The sequence below is a fragment of the Anas platyrhynchos genome, chromosome 1, assembly GCF_047663525.1.
Source record: "Anas platyrhynchos isolate ZD024472 breed Pekin duck chromosome 1, IASCAAS_PekinDuck_T2T, whole genome shotgun sequence".
NCBI classification, from domain to species: domain Eukaryota; kingdom Metazoa; phylum Chordata; class Aves; order Anseriformes; family Anatidae; genus Anas; species Anas platyrhynchos.
Window position 1 is genome coordinate 15,711,344 of NC_092587.1, and position 12,699 is coordinate 15,724,042.

The following is a 12,699-nucleotide window of genomic DNA, read 5'->3' on the forward strand; positions in this document are numbered from 1 at the left end:
CAAGTCCATGTGTTAAATACATCCAAATGTCTGATGGGTGTTGTATATTTAAATTTGCCACTAGCCCAGATAGTAAATATAGCTATTGGAGTGAACTAATATTATAGAGGTTTCCACAAATACTTGGAGACTTTTACACTGTCTGTTGCTTCAAAAAGAGATGGAAGCAAGCCATTAAATATTTTATCTATTGCTCTTGTTGCTGGAGGAGGCTGAACTGGGCTTTCAGTTTCAGAGCGGGTAGCTAAAGGAGATTCCATTTTCCAATGAAATCTCCAGCAGGAGGTGAACCAGACTGCCTGTGTCTAAGGCTATCCTTGAACTTCTTTACTGATTGATAACGAACACCTATTTAAAACAAAATACAACAAAAACAGGTAGGATGTGAATAAATGTCTCTTTGTAGTGAATTATATATTTCTAATGCATATTGTACATTTCTTTTATAATGAAATTTTGGATCCATTACACACTTTTGGCTAATACTGACCATGTCTTTCTGACCACCTAAGATATATTACCTGGATTTTTTATGCAAGTTGAAACCCACCAGTTTAGACTGTTTAGCTGTGCATGAAGGCTGCAAGATATTGCTTAATGGGAGGTTTCAAAAACATTAAACATTGCTGTTGTGTTTTTTTTTTTTTCTAGGAAAAGTTATTGATGTTGAACATGGAATTATTTGTGAAAATGTTCCTATTATTACTCCGAATGGCGATGTGGTGGTTTCCAGACTAAACTTCAAAGTAAGATGATATGCAAGAATCTTCTGATTGTTGCCATCCCATTAACATAAACAGCACAGAATTCATGTACCTTATGTTAAGTACTTGGAGGAGCATATGGATAAAAGGGGAAGTCCAGAAAGGTAGGCATAGTAGCTCGACAGAGGCAGACATGTGTAGTTTATCCTGCACAAAGAAGGAGAAGAGAGGATTTCTGCTGCTGTTGCCAGCTGAAAAAGGAGACCTGGGATTTTCAAGAGCATATATGAGAATGTGCATCCATTTTACTTGATCTCGGTAAAATTGGGATGCTTTAGTCACATGGGCTCCTTTTAAGGTCTGAGTTCACAGCAACAGTGAAAAAATGTAGTATGTAGTTAGCTTTAGCTGATGATCACAAAGAGCAGTACTAATAGTTGAATCACAAAGAGCAGTACTAATAGTTGACAGTATAGTTCACAAGCCTTTACTCGGTGAAAGTGGAGTCTTTACTCTTTAAAAACTTGGATTGTTTTTAAAAAGCTTTTGCAGATAACACTCGGTACATGCTTGTGATTTTAATTGTTGACCTTTACTGAATTACTCCCATGCATATCCTGATGTACCAGTGCAGATGTTACTATTTTTAAAAATGGTTGAAATTACTGGAACTCTAACTTGAATAATTCCATCAGGTCTTTTATTTTAGTTAAAGCAGAGTGTTCCTCTTGTCACCTCTATGCAGTACAGGCATTAGAAACTAGAAGGACAGGGGCCTACTTATGGCAGGGCTTCCTATGGCTCCAGTGTAGGAATTTCAGAATTGTAAAATTACAACTCTACAGTCAAGGAAACAGTTTTATTTATTTATTTGTTCAGCAGTCAGTATTTATTTATTTATTCAGCAGACAAAACCAACAAAAAATATAATGTTACAGTCAGTATATTTATATAAAACATTGACGTGATTATGCATAAATATATACTCCTATGTACACATGTTAATATGTAAGTGAATAAAACCAAGTGTATTGCACCCAAAATAACACTGGTAATTAAGTAGGAAAGGACAACATGAAGTAATTTTTCCAAATCATTTGATCTTTGCGTAGCTTAAATTAGTATTAGTGATAGGCATAGTACTGCTCTGTATGCCATCAATAACTTTGGACCTGATCCACATTAGAATAATTGATTCTGACTGTGATGTATTGATCTTTTGATATAATTAGCATACCGTATAGAAACACTCGGACATTATAGAAGTTATTTTCATTATTATAGCTAATTCCACTGTTTCTAGAATGTTTGCATAAAAAAATGTGCAGGTGATTAATGAAAAGGGTTGATAATTTGATATAAATGCTTGCATACCTCCCTCTAGGGTTCTTAGAGCACCTTGTGTCATAGCCACTGCACAGTAACATCTTTTCATTTTCATTATTATTGTAGGTAGAGGAAGGCATGAATCTTCTAATCACTGGTCCTAATGGCTGTGGAAAGAGTTCGCTTTTCAGAATTCTAAGCGGTTTGTGGCCTGTGTATGAAGGAGTTCTCTACAAACCACCTCCGCAGCATATGTTTTATATACCACAAAGGTATGTGTTTTGCTCAAAGTTATACCTTTTCTTTTTTTTTTTCTGGTTATATGAATTTTGACCCTGCTTCTCATATTTCCCATCTGTGATATCTAGAGTCCAGTTATAAGGTGGTGAGCACCACCTCAGCTGTACCGAGAGCTAAAAGAAGAGAGTACTTTTTGTTGGTGATGCAAACCTTTAGTCGCTGAGAAGGGATAGCTCACATACTGTTGTGATGGACACTATGCTTCCCTGATGGCTAAAGAGTCCCTTAGGATTGGGATCAAGGGAACTGACTAGAATCAGGGGATCAAGGGAACTGACTAGAATCTGAAACTAATTTAAAATAGACTTAATTAATCTTAATTCTGATTTCATTTTAAAATCAAAGATTAAAATAACTGAGAGTGTTTTGGTTCCCAAATTTTGAATTGTTCATAATAATGGTGAAAACTTCAGCTTTTCAGCTTTTACACTGCAAGACAAGAATCCAATCTGATATTAATGGCAAATTGCCTTTTTCATAATGTAGGTTCATTTCACTAAAGGGAAACGGCTTTTTTATGCTTCGTTTGTGCTCTGACATGCTATTGGACATAATTTAATGCAGTTGATCTTGAATATCTCCTCAGAGACTTCTAACTAGGTTGTTTTGTGAAAGCAAAATCAAACACTGAGAATCTTTGATTGCTTTCTGTAGTTCATTTCTTCCCATGGGCAAAAGAAGTATTCATGGCACAGTTTGTAGTCTTGTTTAAAAAGTACAAGTTATTAAGCTGAATGGAAAACATTAACTGATGAATAGATTTTCCTTGCCGCAGTAGAAGGTAATGCAGACAATTTATCTATAATTTTTTCAAATTTACGTATAATTTACTGTCAGCTACTGTCATCGGAGTTCTACACAGAGAAAATTTTGAAATTGTGGTACATCACATATAATGTTCTAGACTCTCCTACAAAGCATTACATTATTTGAATGCTACTGCCTAGAAAATAAATTTTGTTTTCAAGTTAGACAACAAAAGTAAATTGTACATATATTTTTACCTATCTACACGCAGTCTTCCTAACAAAAAATCTAGAGGACTTGATTATGAAATAGAGACATGGAGTTGGAAGGTGAAGTATGTGAGGTTTCTTCTTTAGTACCATTATTTTATGGCTCTCGTGTTAGCTCTAAAGCCATAGATTTCTACACCTGTGTCTTCATGAAGTACAGCCTTTCATTAACACCTTTGCAAGAACCACAGCATTCTGAGTTTATGGCAAGTTGTTACGTGTTTTGCAGTTTAATTCTTATTTTTTGTCCCAGGTTTATACCTGTACAAATGTCTCCTCTTTGAGGTACAGTGGTGTACATAATTCATGGTTAACAAGAAGAAAAACGTGTGTAGAAAGATACTGCATGGCATATTTCATCATATGTTTGTCTGAGAAAGTTACTTGCATGTTTTAAGTTGATAATTACTGGGTATCTGCCATTCTGAGCTTGCAGTTATAAGGGAGATATAAATAAGATGGTACATAAAACTAACAGGTTAATTAAGTACATTAGTGTCTAAAAGGTGCTTACAAAATACGACTGATTATTTTTATTCTCTTCAATTAATTGTTATAAGGCATTTGGGACATAATCTTTTTTTATTCTGTTACCTTTGAAATGACTAGTGTGAAGCAGCTCTGAGTAATAATTAGCTGTAATTTTCAGAGGATAGAATGTTTGTGGAAAACTATTTTTCCTTAGTATTTTGGAAAGAGTTATGATTCAAATTTTTTATTCCTGACTGACGGATGCATGCAGAAATCAAATTCCATATTATTGAAGTGTCTGTTAATGTTGGATGATCAGTTTGAAATGTACAGGGCTCTTATTCACTGATTATTCAAGTCTTCTACATGTATAACACATTTTTTATTAAGATCTGATAATTCCAGCTGGATTTGTGAATGCTCAGCTTTTCTAGAAGTCTGGTCCTATGTTCATCACACCTGCAGAAAACAAAGATTGCAGATAGTGACCAGTTGTGGACATTTTGGTTTAAGTGACCTGGCCAGCTTTTACTCTGTAGAGAAATCAGAACTAAAGAGATGTGAGGGACAACGTTCACTAGCATCACCATTGTGGGACAGACTGAACACTGACTTGTCAGTTTCTGAGCAGCTTGAGGGCTTCATTCAGGTAGCTGAAGCAAAATGCTTTATTAATTTTTTCAGAACAGTATTTCAGAATTCCTGTTGTGTGAGACATTTCTAAAGTCATTATTTTTCATAGGTGGAACAAAAACTATTCTGAATGTTTTCCTGTTGCAGAAAATTTTGAATTTCAACCAATTCTGTTCTCTGTGTGATCCTAGCTCCGTCCCAGAGCAACATCTGAGGCCTTCAGCCCTCCCCACTGATGTCCCCTTTACCCTCAGAGAATCAGTAGACTCATGGTGTTCGGGCAGATTTGCCATCGTGCTGGTTGAGGGGATTGAATCCCACCTGCTGGGGTTTGGTTTCCATAAACGTGGTTCACTCTCAGCTGTTCCCTCTAACTTTGGGGTGCTGGAGGAGTTTGCTCCAGCACACCTGTTCATTTCAGATCTCTTGGTCAGAAACCAAGATTCAGCCAGCATCTCTGCAGCCTTGTGTGACTGAAGCTGTGTGGAGACTGGCATATCACCCTAGCAGGGGACCCCGAAGGTGTCAATCCAGTGCAGTCCATCCTAATACCATCCCCCAGGAGAAAGGGTGCATCCGAGTGACATTGTCATGCCTTGGCTCTGCATGAGCTCTGCACTCCTGGAAGATTTTTTAGGGGTATTCCCTGCTCAGAGGGCAGCAGTGAGGGACAGAGAGGAGAGAGGGCTCTTTTGACAAGAGTGCCCCATGTTGTGGCTGAATATTTTGAAGTCTGCTTTGGTGGAGGGCTCAGCTGTCTCGGTGTGGGTTCTGTGGGCTCAGAAGCATGGCCTGTCGCTTTTAAGCGCCTCGTATTTCGAAAGGGACTGTGAGACTTAGTCTTGGAGGGATTTGTGTGTCAGTGTGACTGAGTGCAACGAAGGGGTTGGCAGAGGACAGCCATCAGATGACTGTGAGGATTCTGAGCTGCTGCTTTTTGCTCAACGTATTTGCTTGCTGGGCTTTGCGAGCCTTGGCCGAATATCTGATGAAAGGTTTGAGCAGCTGAGGAAGAAGGGCAGGGTCTGGATCCACCCTCTTTCCAAACAGGTGGAGTTTGTTGAAACATCTGGGAAGTATGGACCCGGATTGTGCTCAAGGTTGGGGGAGGGAAGGAGTAGCATTCTTCAAGGTGGTGCACAAGTCTGAAACAGCTGCTGGAGACCACTGCACAGAGCAGATACACCAAGGAGAGACTTGAAGGAGATCCAGTTTTAAACTGAGGTTTATACATTTCAGGAGATTGCCTTATTTGGTCCTGGCAATTTTTGTTGCCTTTATTCCACTTCAAAGTGTTTTTTTAACAGCTCATTTATTTGTGGCCTATATAAATTACACATTTAGTTGTTGGTTTTTTTTTGTCTGTCCCTGGCTCCAAATTACATGTAGAATTTCTGCAGTGGTTACTAAATCATTGTGAAGTCCTGAAATTAAAGCAGCTTGTGATGGAAGTTCACACTGGTGCAACCATTTTGCTTATTAACCCTGTACAAATTGCTGCTTGGTCAAAACTTTCTGTTTGTTTGTTTAGAAATAACTTTAAAATTGCAGACTGGAAAAGATGGTGCCCTGCCTCCATTTCATCATCTACATCTTGCAGTGCTACTTTAGAGAAAATTTGGGCTCCAGATTAAGAGGATTTGGGAGGTGGTAAGACGGTATCACCTGGTAAGGTATCATCTACCCCACGCTTTCATTTGGTGGGTAAACGAAACTGGGACATAGCAAAAGGCTTTCAGGTTGATGGATGTCTTATTAGAGCAGTGAATTAGGACAACATGTGTAATTGTGTACATGTCTCTGTAGCAAGGACATGGGAGATGGCTCTCCGTGAATCAATATCGTTACAGCTGAGCCTGGTGAGAGCTGCTTCATCTCTGCCTGTGGCTGAACGTAATTCTGCATCAGCCTTCTTGGCCTCTTCAAGTCGTATGCACTAACCTCATCTGCACACGGGGACTGGTGGAAAATACAGTGACTGCCAAGTCACAAAATACTCCGCAGTAAATAGGAGCTCACTGAAAAGATTATTGTTTCATCTCTGCTCGAAACATCACAGTGTTTGTAGAATTGCAAAAATGCGTGGGAAACCATGTCTTTGCCAAGTTCAAAGGCTACACACAGAAGTATGAGTTATTAAAGAGTGAATTATCTCATTGCATGCTCCGAAGTTTATCACCAGTGCCAACACTTTGTAGTTAGCTTTACCTAGCATTATATAGGCTTTAAAACAGAGCCTTAAGAGTCCCTATTTTATCTCCTTAGAGTGGTTAGCATCGTTACTCTGCTGCTTTTGATTTTACCTCTCTGAAGTCATATTAGATATTTTTTTCTCCCCTTACACAGGGACAAGGCCTGTAGAATTTGGCCTTAATCAATCACAGTTCTGATGGATATTGATGAGACAAACTGCCCTTTTGGGGAGCAGGGAGAGAGAAGCCCAGGGATTTTTGTGAGCATGACTGCCACTGTCTGTGATATGCCTGTAAAAGAGGTGGGCGAAAGGGAGGGAGACTTTCTGTCTTCCCTTTAAGCAGTCCAGCATCATATTGGTGACAAACGCAGCTCATTCTGAGGAATGGACTAATGTTATGGTATGATGAGAATGATTTGTCACAGAGTCACATGATTTGTCAGAGGAATGCTTGGGGGTGCTCTAGTTGGTAAGGAATCACAATTCAAATCAGAATTCAGAAGCATTATTTTAAATAACATATTTTTTTCATAACACATCAGCAGCATATGTGAAGGTGGTCTGATTTCTCCAAGCTGTGCCCTGTTCCTACTCTATTTACCTTAAACATGGGATGACAGGAATTAGTGAGCTTTAGCATACAGTTCCTCCTAACACACTTCTGCTCTTCTTGCCCTCTAACTGAAAGTCTCAGCTTCCTCAGTTGTAAGGAAACACAGATTCTGCGTGTGTTGGTTCTCATTTTGGTAGTTCTCCTTTTGGTATAAATGCCAGCAGAATTTTACACCTACATACTTGCAGGTTACCTTGACAACGCCACAGGAATATTCAGTGTCTCTCCACTGCGAAGCTGCAGTGAAGCTGTAATCACCGTTGGGATATTGATATAAATTATTCATTGTTTTCTGCTGTATGTGTCTGATTTGCATGGAGGAATATCTCATGTGGTCCCTGTTGGTTCCCTAACCTTTTACCCTGACTCCCCAGACTTCTCAGCACATGCCTAACACATCCGTCAGTATTTTTCTCTGTTTTCCTTGAGGGTTGAGTCACTGATTTGTATTCGTAGAGCAAAGTAGCAAAATTCATAGAGCACTCCATTCTCCATGCCCATTTTCACTGGTTTCTCCCTCAGTTTTGTTTCTACTGTAATTTGGGTATTTTTTGAGGGTTGTGTTTCTCCAGCAGCAGGTGTAGAAGACGCAGCCCTGGTCACTTGCTGAGCAGTCAGGACGGTGACATTGTAGCATGAAAGAACATGGTTCATGGCACCAAAGGACACAGTTTAGTCATGGGACATGGTAGGTCAGGTTGATGGTTGGACTTGGTGATCCTGAAGGTCTTTCCCAACCTCAATGATCTACTCTCTGCTTCTAGGTCTGTATTCTCTCTTTCTGTTGCTCATTCTAGTAGAGCTCTAATATTGCTTTCCTTCAATACCTGGCTTGTCAGATGCTAAAACAGAGGCAACCAAAGATATACCAGTATCAAATGTTGTTTGTTCTACATCATTTAAGATTCTGTATCTTGCTGTCTCCCTGTTAATGCTAGGGCAGTATGGAACATAGTGGACTAAATGTTTCTGCGCCCCTCCTAAGCGGCTTGTTTTTGCATATGTCTGCTCTATTTCTGATGTTTTATCATGAGATCCTCTGCAAGTCTTTTCCTGTCTGGTGTTTTTCCTTCTCTATTCTAAAAATATCCTCAACGACTAAACAAAACTGCATCAGCTACTAAGATACATTCCCTCTCCTCAGCTCTACTGAGGAATCCAAATGTCTGAGGTGATCTGCCTCAAGTAGTCCAAGCATATTCATCATATGGGTGAGACCAAACAAGAGTATTTCAGTTCTGAGGGATATAAATAAAAAAGTGGTAAATTAAGAGTAATTTTTACTTCATAAGCACGTGAAACCTTGCAAATTACAATGTAATTGTAGAGTTATCGTAAGCGTGGAGGTAGGTAGTAGGGTAGTTAGTAGCAGCCACTGCAATTAGAAGTTGTTTGTTTTCTAGACAATTGTTGACTACCTGAACAATGTCATCTTGCAGAATTGCTGTGCTCACTTCCAGGTACCCTATATAACATGAAAGTATGTGCATATGGAGTGTATGTATGTAGTTCTGCATCAGACTACTTTCTCGTTAGTGTGTGGGCTGTTGATAAGACAAGCCCAAGTGAAAGGCTGGGCTAATTTGCCTGTGCAAGTCCCGTTGCCTCAACTCATTTAGATAAGCTCAAATGTCTCAGTGCTAAGTTATATTTTACACATCCTGATGTCTCGTCAGCTCCCACAGCTGTGTCTTTATGATCCCTTTAGTGGAGGTCAGCCGGAGTTACTCTGTACTCTGCACATGCCAACTCCACACTGGCAATTTTCATTGCCCATCAGCATTTTGTTGATGTTGTACCACCACGTCGACTCGCTGCTTCAGTACTTTGCCATCATTTCGAGTCATGCTGTACAGATATCTGCTCCTTGGCATACTTCATCTCTGTGATACTTATTGTTATCAAGTTCATGGCACCGCTTTTAAATATGCATATTTCCAAAGTTCACCATTTATCTGACAGATGAGAAAAATACCTGTGATAGATGGTGTTAACGTAAAACATATGATAATGTACTTCAGTTATGCAGGATAATTTTGATACAGGTTTATTCTGAAGTTTTAGCTACTACTTTGTTTTTTTCTTTTTATTTTTTATTTTTTTAAGATGAAGCAAGTGAATGTGGGTTAACACACTATTCTGCTCATCATTAAAATGAGTGGCCTGGCATCTGTGAGGACCCTTTGACTATCCCCTCAGCCAGGGCACAGCTTCTCCTACTTCATCTTGCCGTGACTCAGGTAGAAATGCTTGTGCTTCTCCACGTTGGTTGGAGGGAGTCCGTTCTTGCCTCATGTAGAACAGAGAAGTTCTTGCCTTGCTGCCTGGAGGTTAGCTGAAGCTTTGCCTGGCAGGATCCCTAGGAGACCTCTCTGTTTCCACTGAAGGCTCACTCACAGCTGTGGAGTTTGAAGGTTTCTATCTTGCTCTATTCTGACTGATTGCAGGGATATCAGTACAGTACCTTTTCATAGCACACTGTGAACAAGACTCACCTATGCTAATAGTAAGAGGTGGAAAATGGCTTTATGGATTAACTGCTACTCCCTCTCAAGACACGCAAGGTGCCTTCCTTACTGGCCAGACACAGAGTTAGCTAATTAAAGCACAGCTTACAAGCCTTTTCTTTTATTAGGCAAAGAGTTACAGAAATCCCAGACTGAAGGCTTTAGTCAGCTTGTTGCACTGGGGTTTAGAGTTTATATTTAAAATGTATTTGCATAAATCCAACATTTGTATAAAAGGCCACAGCTAAACTGATGTTTGTGAAGGGCTTAAACACGCTCTGGGGTTTTGGTGCATCAATCCCTTCAGACAGGGGCGTTGTCTGGGGCAAGCTGTGCTTCTGGGAGGTTCCAAAAGGACTAAACGTGGGTGAGGAACCAAGATGTGTTGACCTGTACTCAACTTCTGGTCCATATGGAGACCAGCCCATTTCCTAGTGGGCAGTTGTCTGCAGCGCAGAAGCCAGCACTACACTTGGTACAAATGAAGGCGGGTTTGAATCAGCAGGGAAGTCCAGGCTCGTGTTTTTTACAGAAATTTCAGTATCACCTCTTACTACTGGCGGTCTTTTCTGTCGAAGCAGGTTCTGTTACTGCCACCTTTTGTATAGTTGGACGCAGAGGCTTCCTTCTCCAGGCTCATGGAGATGGCTCACTCAACACACAATGTGATCGCTTGAATCTGAGTGCAAGCCAAGTTCCTTTTATTTGTGATCCTTGAAAGAAATCAAACATTCTGAGGATTAAGATCCATTCAGTAACTCACCGCGTTTCTCCTCAGTGACAGATACACAAAGGTTTAATGTAAAGTGCTGTCAGCAGCAAGGCTGATTAAATACCATGACGTGTATGCAACCTGAAGGTGAAATCCATTCTTGTAGTCAAAGCAACATCCCTCCTATTCTGAGTCTTGCTTCAGTATTAAGCACATAAATCTTTTTTTGGCTCCTGCACAAGAGTGAGTGTCACTAATCTGCAGAACTTCCTCCATTTACATTCTTTTGAAGTGTCTTCCTCAATGTTACAGAGCTAAACTTTTGTCTGTGAGTACACCTATTTGCAGTAATATTTCCACAAGGATCTTTGGCAATCATCTGCTCTGTTTCTCAGAGCATATTTTGGACACCTTGTTCTTGCCAGCATGAGCTTGCAATACCTCCAGCCTCCACCTCCTTCTTTTGATAGGATTTGAAGTATCAGAAGTTGACATCCAGCACCAGTAATTACATGTTGCTTGTAACACTTAGGAGGCATCTGTCAATGTGCTGGACTGTTTATGAAACTTCTTTTAAAAACTGGGAAAATTAGGCTTTGATTTTTTTTGTAGTATATTATCAGGTTCAGCTTGACAAACATTTTATAAATATGAAGTCACGATACAGATTATAGCAGCTAAGTACATGGCTGACTCTTACAGATTCTATCCAGCAAAACAACCTGTGCTAGGTTTATTTTGCTAAAAATAAACAGTTCACTTTCTTCTAAAACGTAGTTCTAACAGCAGTGCTATAGGAAAATGTCACTTACAGGTTACCTAAGCTCATTGTGTAACTTAAGAGTGGTAGGGATGAGCTTGTATGTTAGGAAGCAATCTGGTGGTTGCATTTAAACTGACTAGTTCCTGCAGAGGAGTGCCATTACTGTGTCCAGCTTGGCCAGTGCCCTCCAGCTTCATGCCCTACATTGCAACTGTTCAGTAAGGGATCTCTGATAGATGAACAGAATGAAAAATAGTATTTCAATAATATTTTACTTAGGAATATCACAAAGTATGCTTCAAATGCCTGATATTATCAAATTATGGGAGACAGCTTGGCAGCATACAACAGGGAAGCACAGGGGCAAAATGATCTACCCAACCTTACTTAATATAAAAAGCTTGATACGAAAAGATGCTGACCTTTGGGGTGGGGGACAGCTGAAAGCCCTACTAACAACTGTATCCTCTCCACTAGGAAGAAGGCTTTTTATCTCCTTTTAGCACTCATTACAGAGTCCTGTGCTTTTAAGTATCCATACAGTAGACCTAGCCAGCACCTCTCTCTTGAGGAGAGGGTGGCAGTCCTTCCCATGCACTGTAGGATCTGTCTTTTGCCTGGGCTTCAGAACTGTGTCCCAGTTTTGGTCTGAACTGCACCTTCAGCGCTCTCCTGGGCTCTGTGATTGCTCGTTCAGATACCTTCCTTAGGGTCTGGTCCTGTGTTTGCCTGCCTGCAGGCTGAGGATGTTCACCATGGTTTCCGAGGTGAATGTAAGTTTTATTCAGCATGGTGAGCCTGTTCTCCATTCTCTTGGAAACAATGCAGCCTTCACTAGGAACTACCCACTTCCCAGAGGGAAGAGCATCAGCTGCTTTTGTAAACAAATGTTCAACCCTCCCCAGCCCAACGAGTTAAAGCAAAGAGCGGTTAACTCGTACACCGAAGGTAGAATTTGTCTAAGTTCATGTAGGCAAAAGGTTAGACATCCTTGGGTGAGCTTTATAATGACTGCCTCTGAGGGATGATTCACTATTGCAGTGCACCACTGAATGTGTTGGTTGTTGATCCCAGTATGAAAGGCATTCAAACTGTTAGGCATTAATTAAAATTCCTCTTACTGGAGATGGGAATGAATAAGTTGATAGCATAGATAATCAAAGAAACACAGAATGGTTGAGGTTGGAATGGACCTCCTGAGGTCATCTCATCCACACCCCTGCTCAGGCAGGGCCATCAGGTCGCCCAGGACCACATCCAGCTGGATATCTCCAATATCTCCAGGGAGGAGACTCCACCACCTCTCTGGGTGACCTGTGTCAGTGCCTGGTCACCCGCACAGCACAGAAGTGCTCCTGGTGTTCAGGCAGCACCTCCTGTGTTCAGTTTGTGCCCGTGGCCTCTTGTTCTGTCACTGGGCACCACTGAAAAGAGCCTGGCTTTGTCTTTACACCTTCCCT

At 40.5% G+C, this 12,699-nt stretch overlaps 1 protein-coding gene across 1 annotated transcript in view; it reads left to right on the top strand.

Annotated features, from left to right (window-relative positions):
* The window catches only part of ABCD2 (ATP binding cassette subfamily D member 2), a 45,645-nt gene that overhangs the window by 11,585 nt on the left and 21,361 nt on the right, over positions 1-12,699 (top strand). Inside the window, exons 5-6 of the mRNA XM_027458918.3 lie at positions 652-746; positions 2,157-2,302. Of these exons, the coding sequence (XP_027314719.2) occupies positions 652-746; positions 2,157-2,302 (241 nt within the window). The remainder of the gene's footprint in view (positions 1-651; positions 747-2,156; positions 2,303-12,699) is intronic.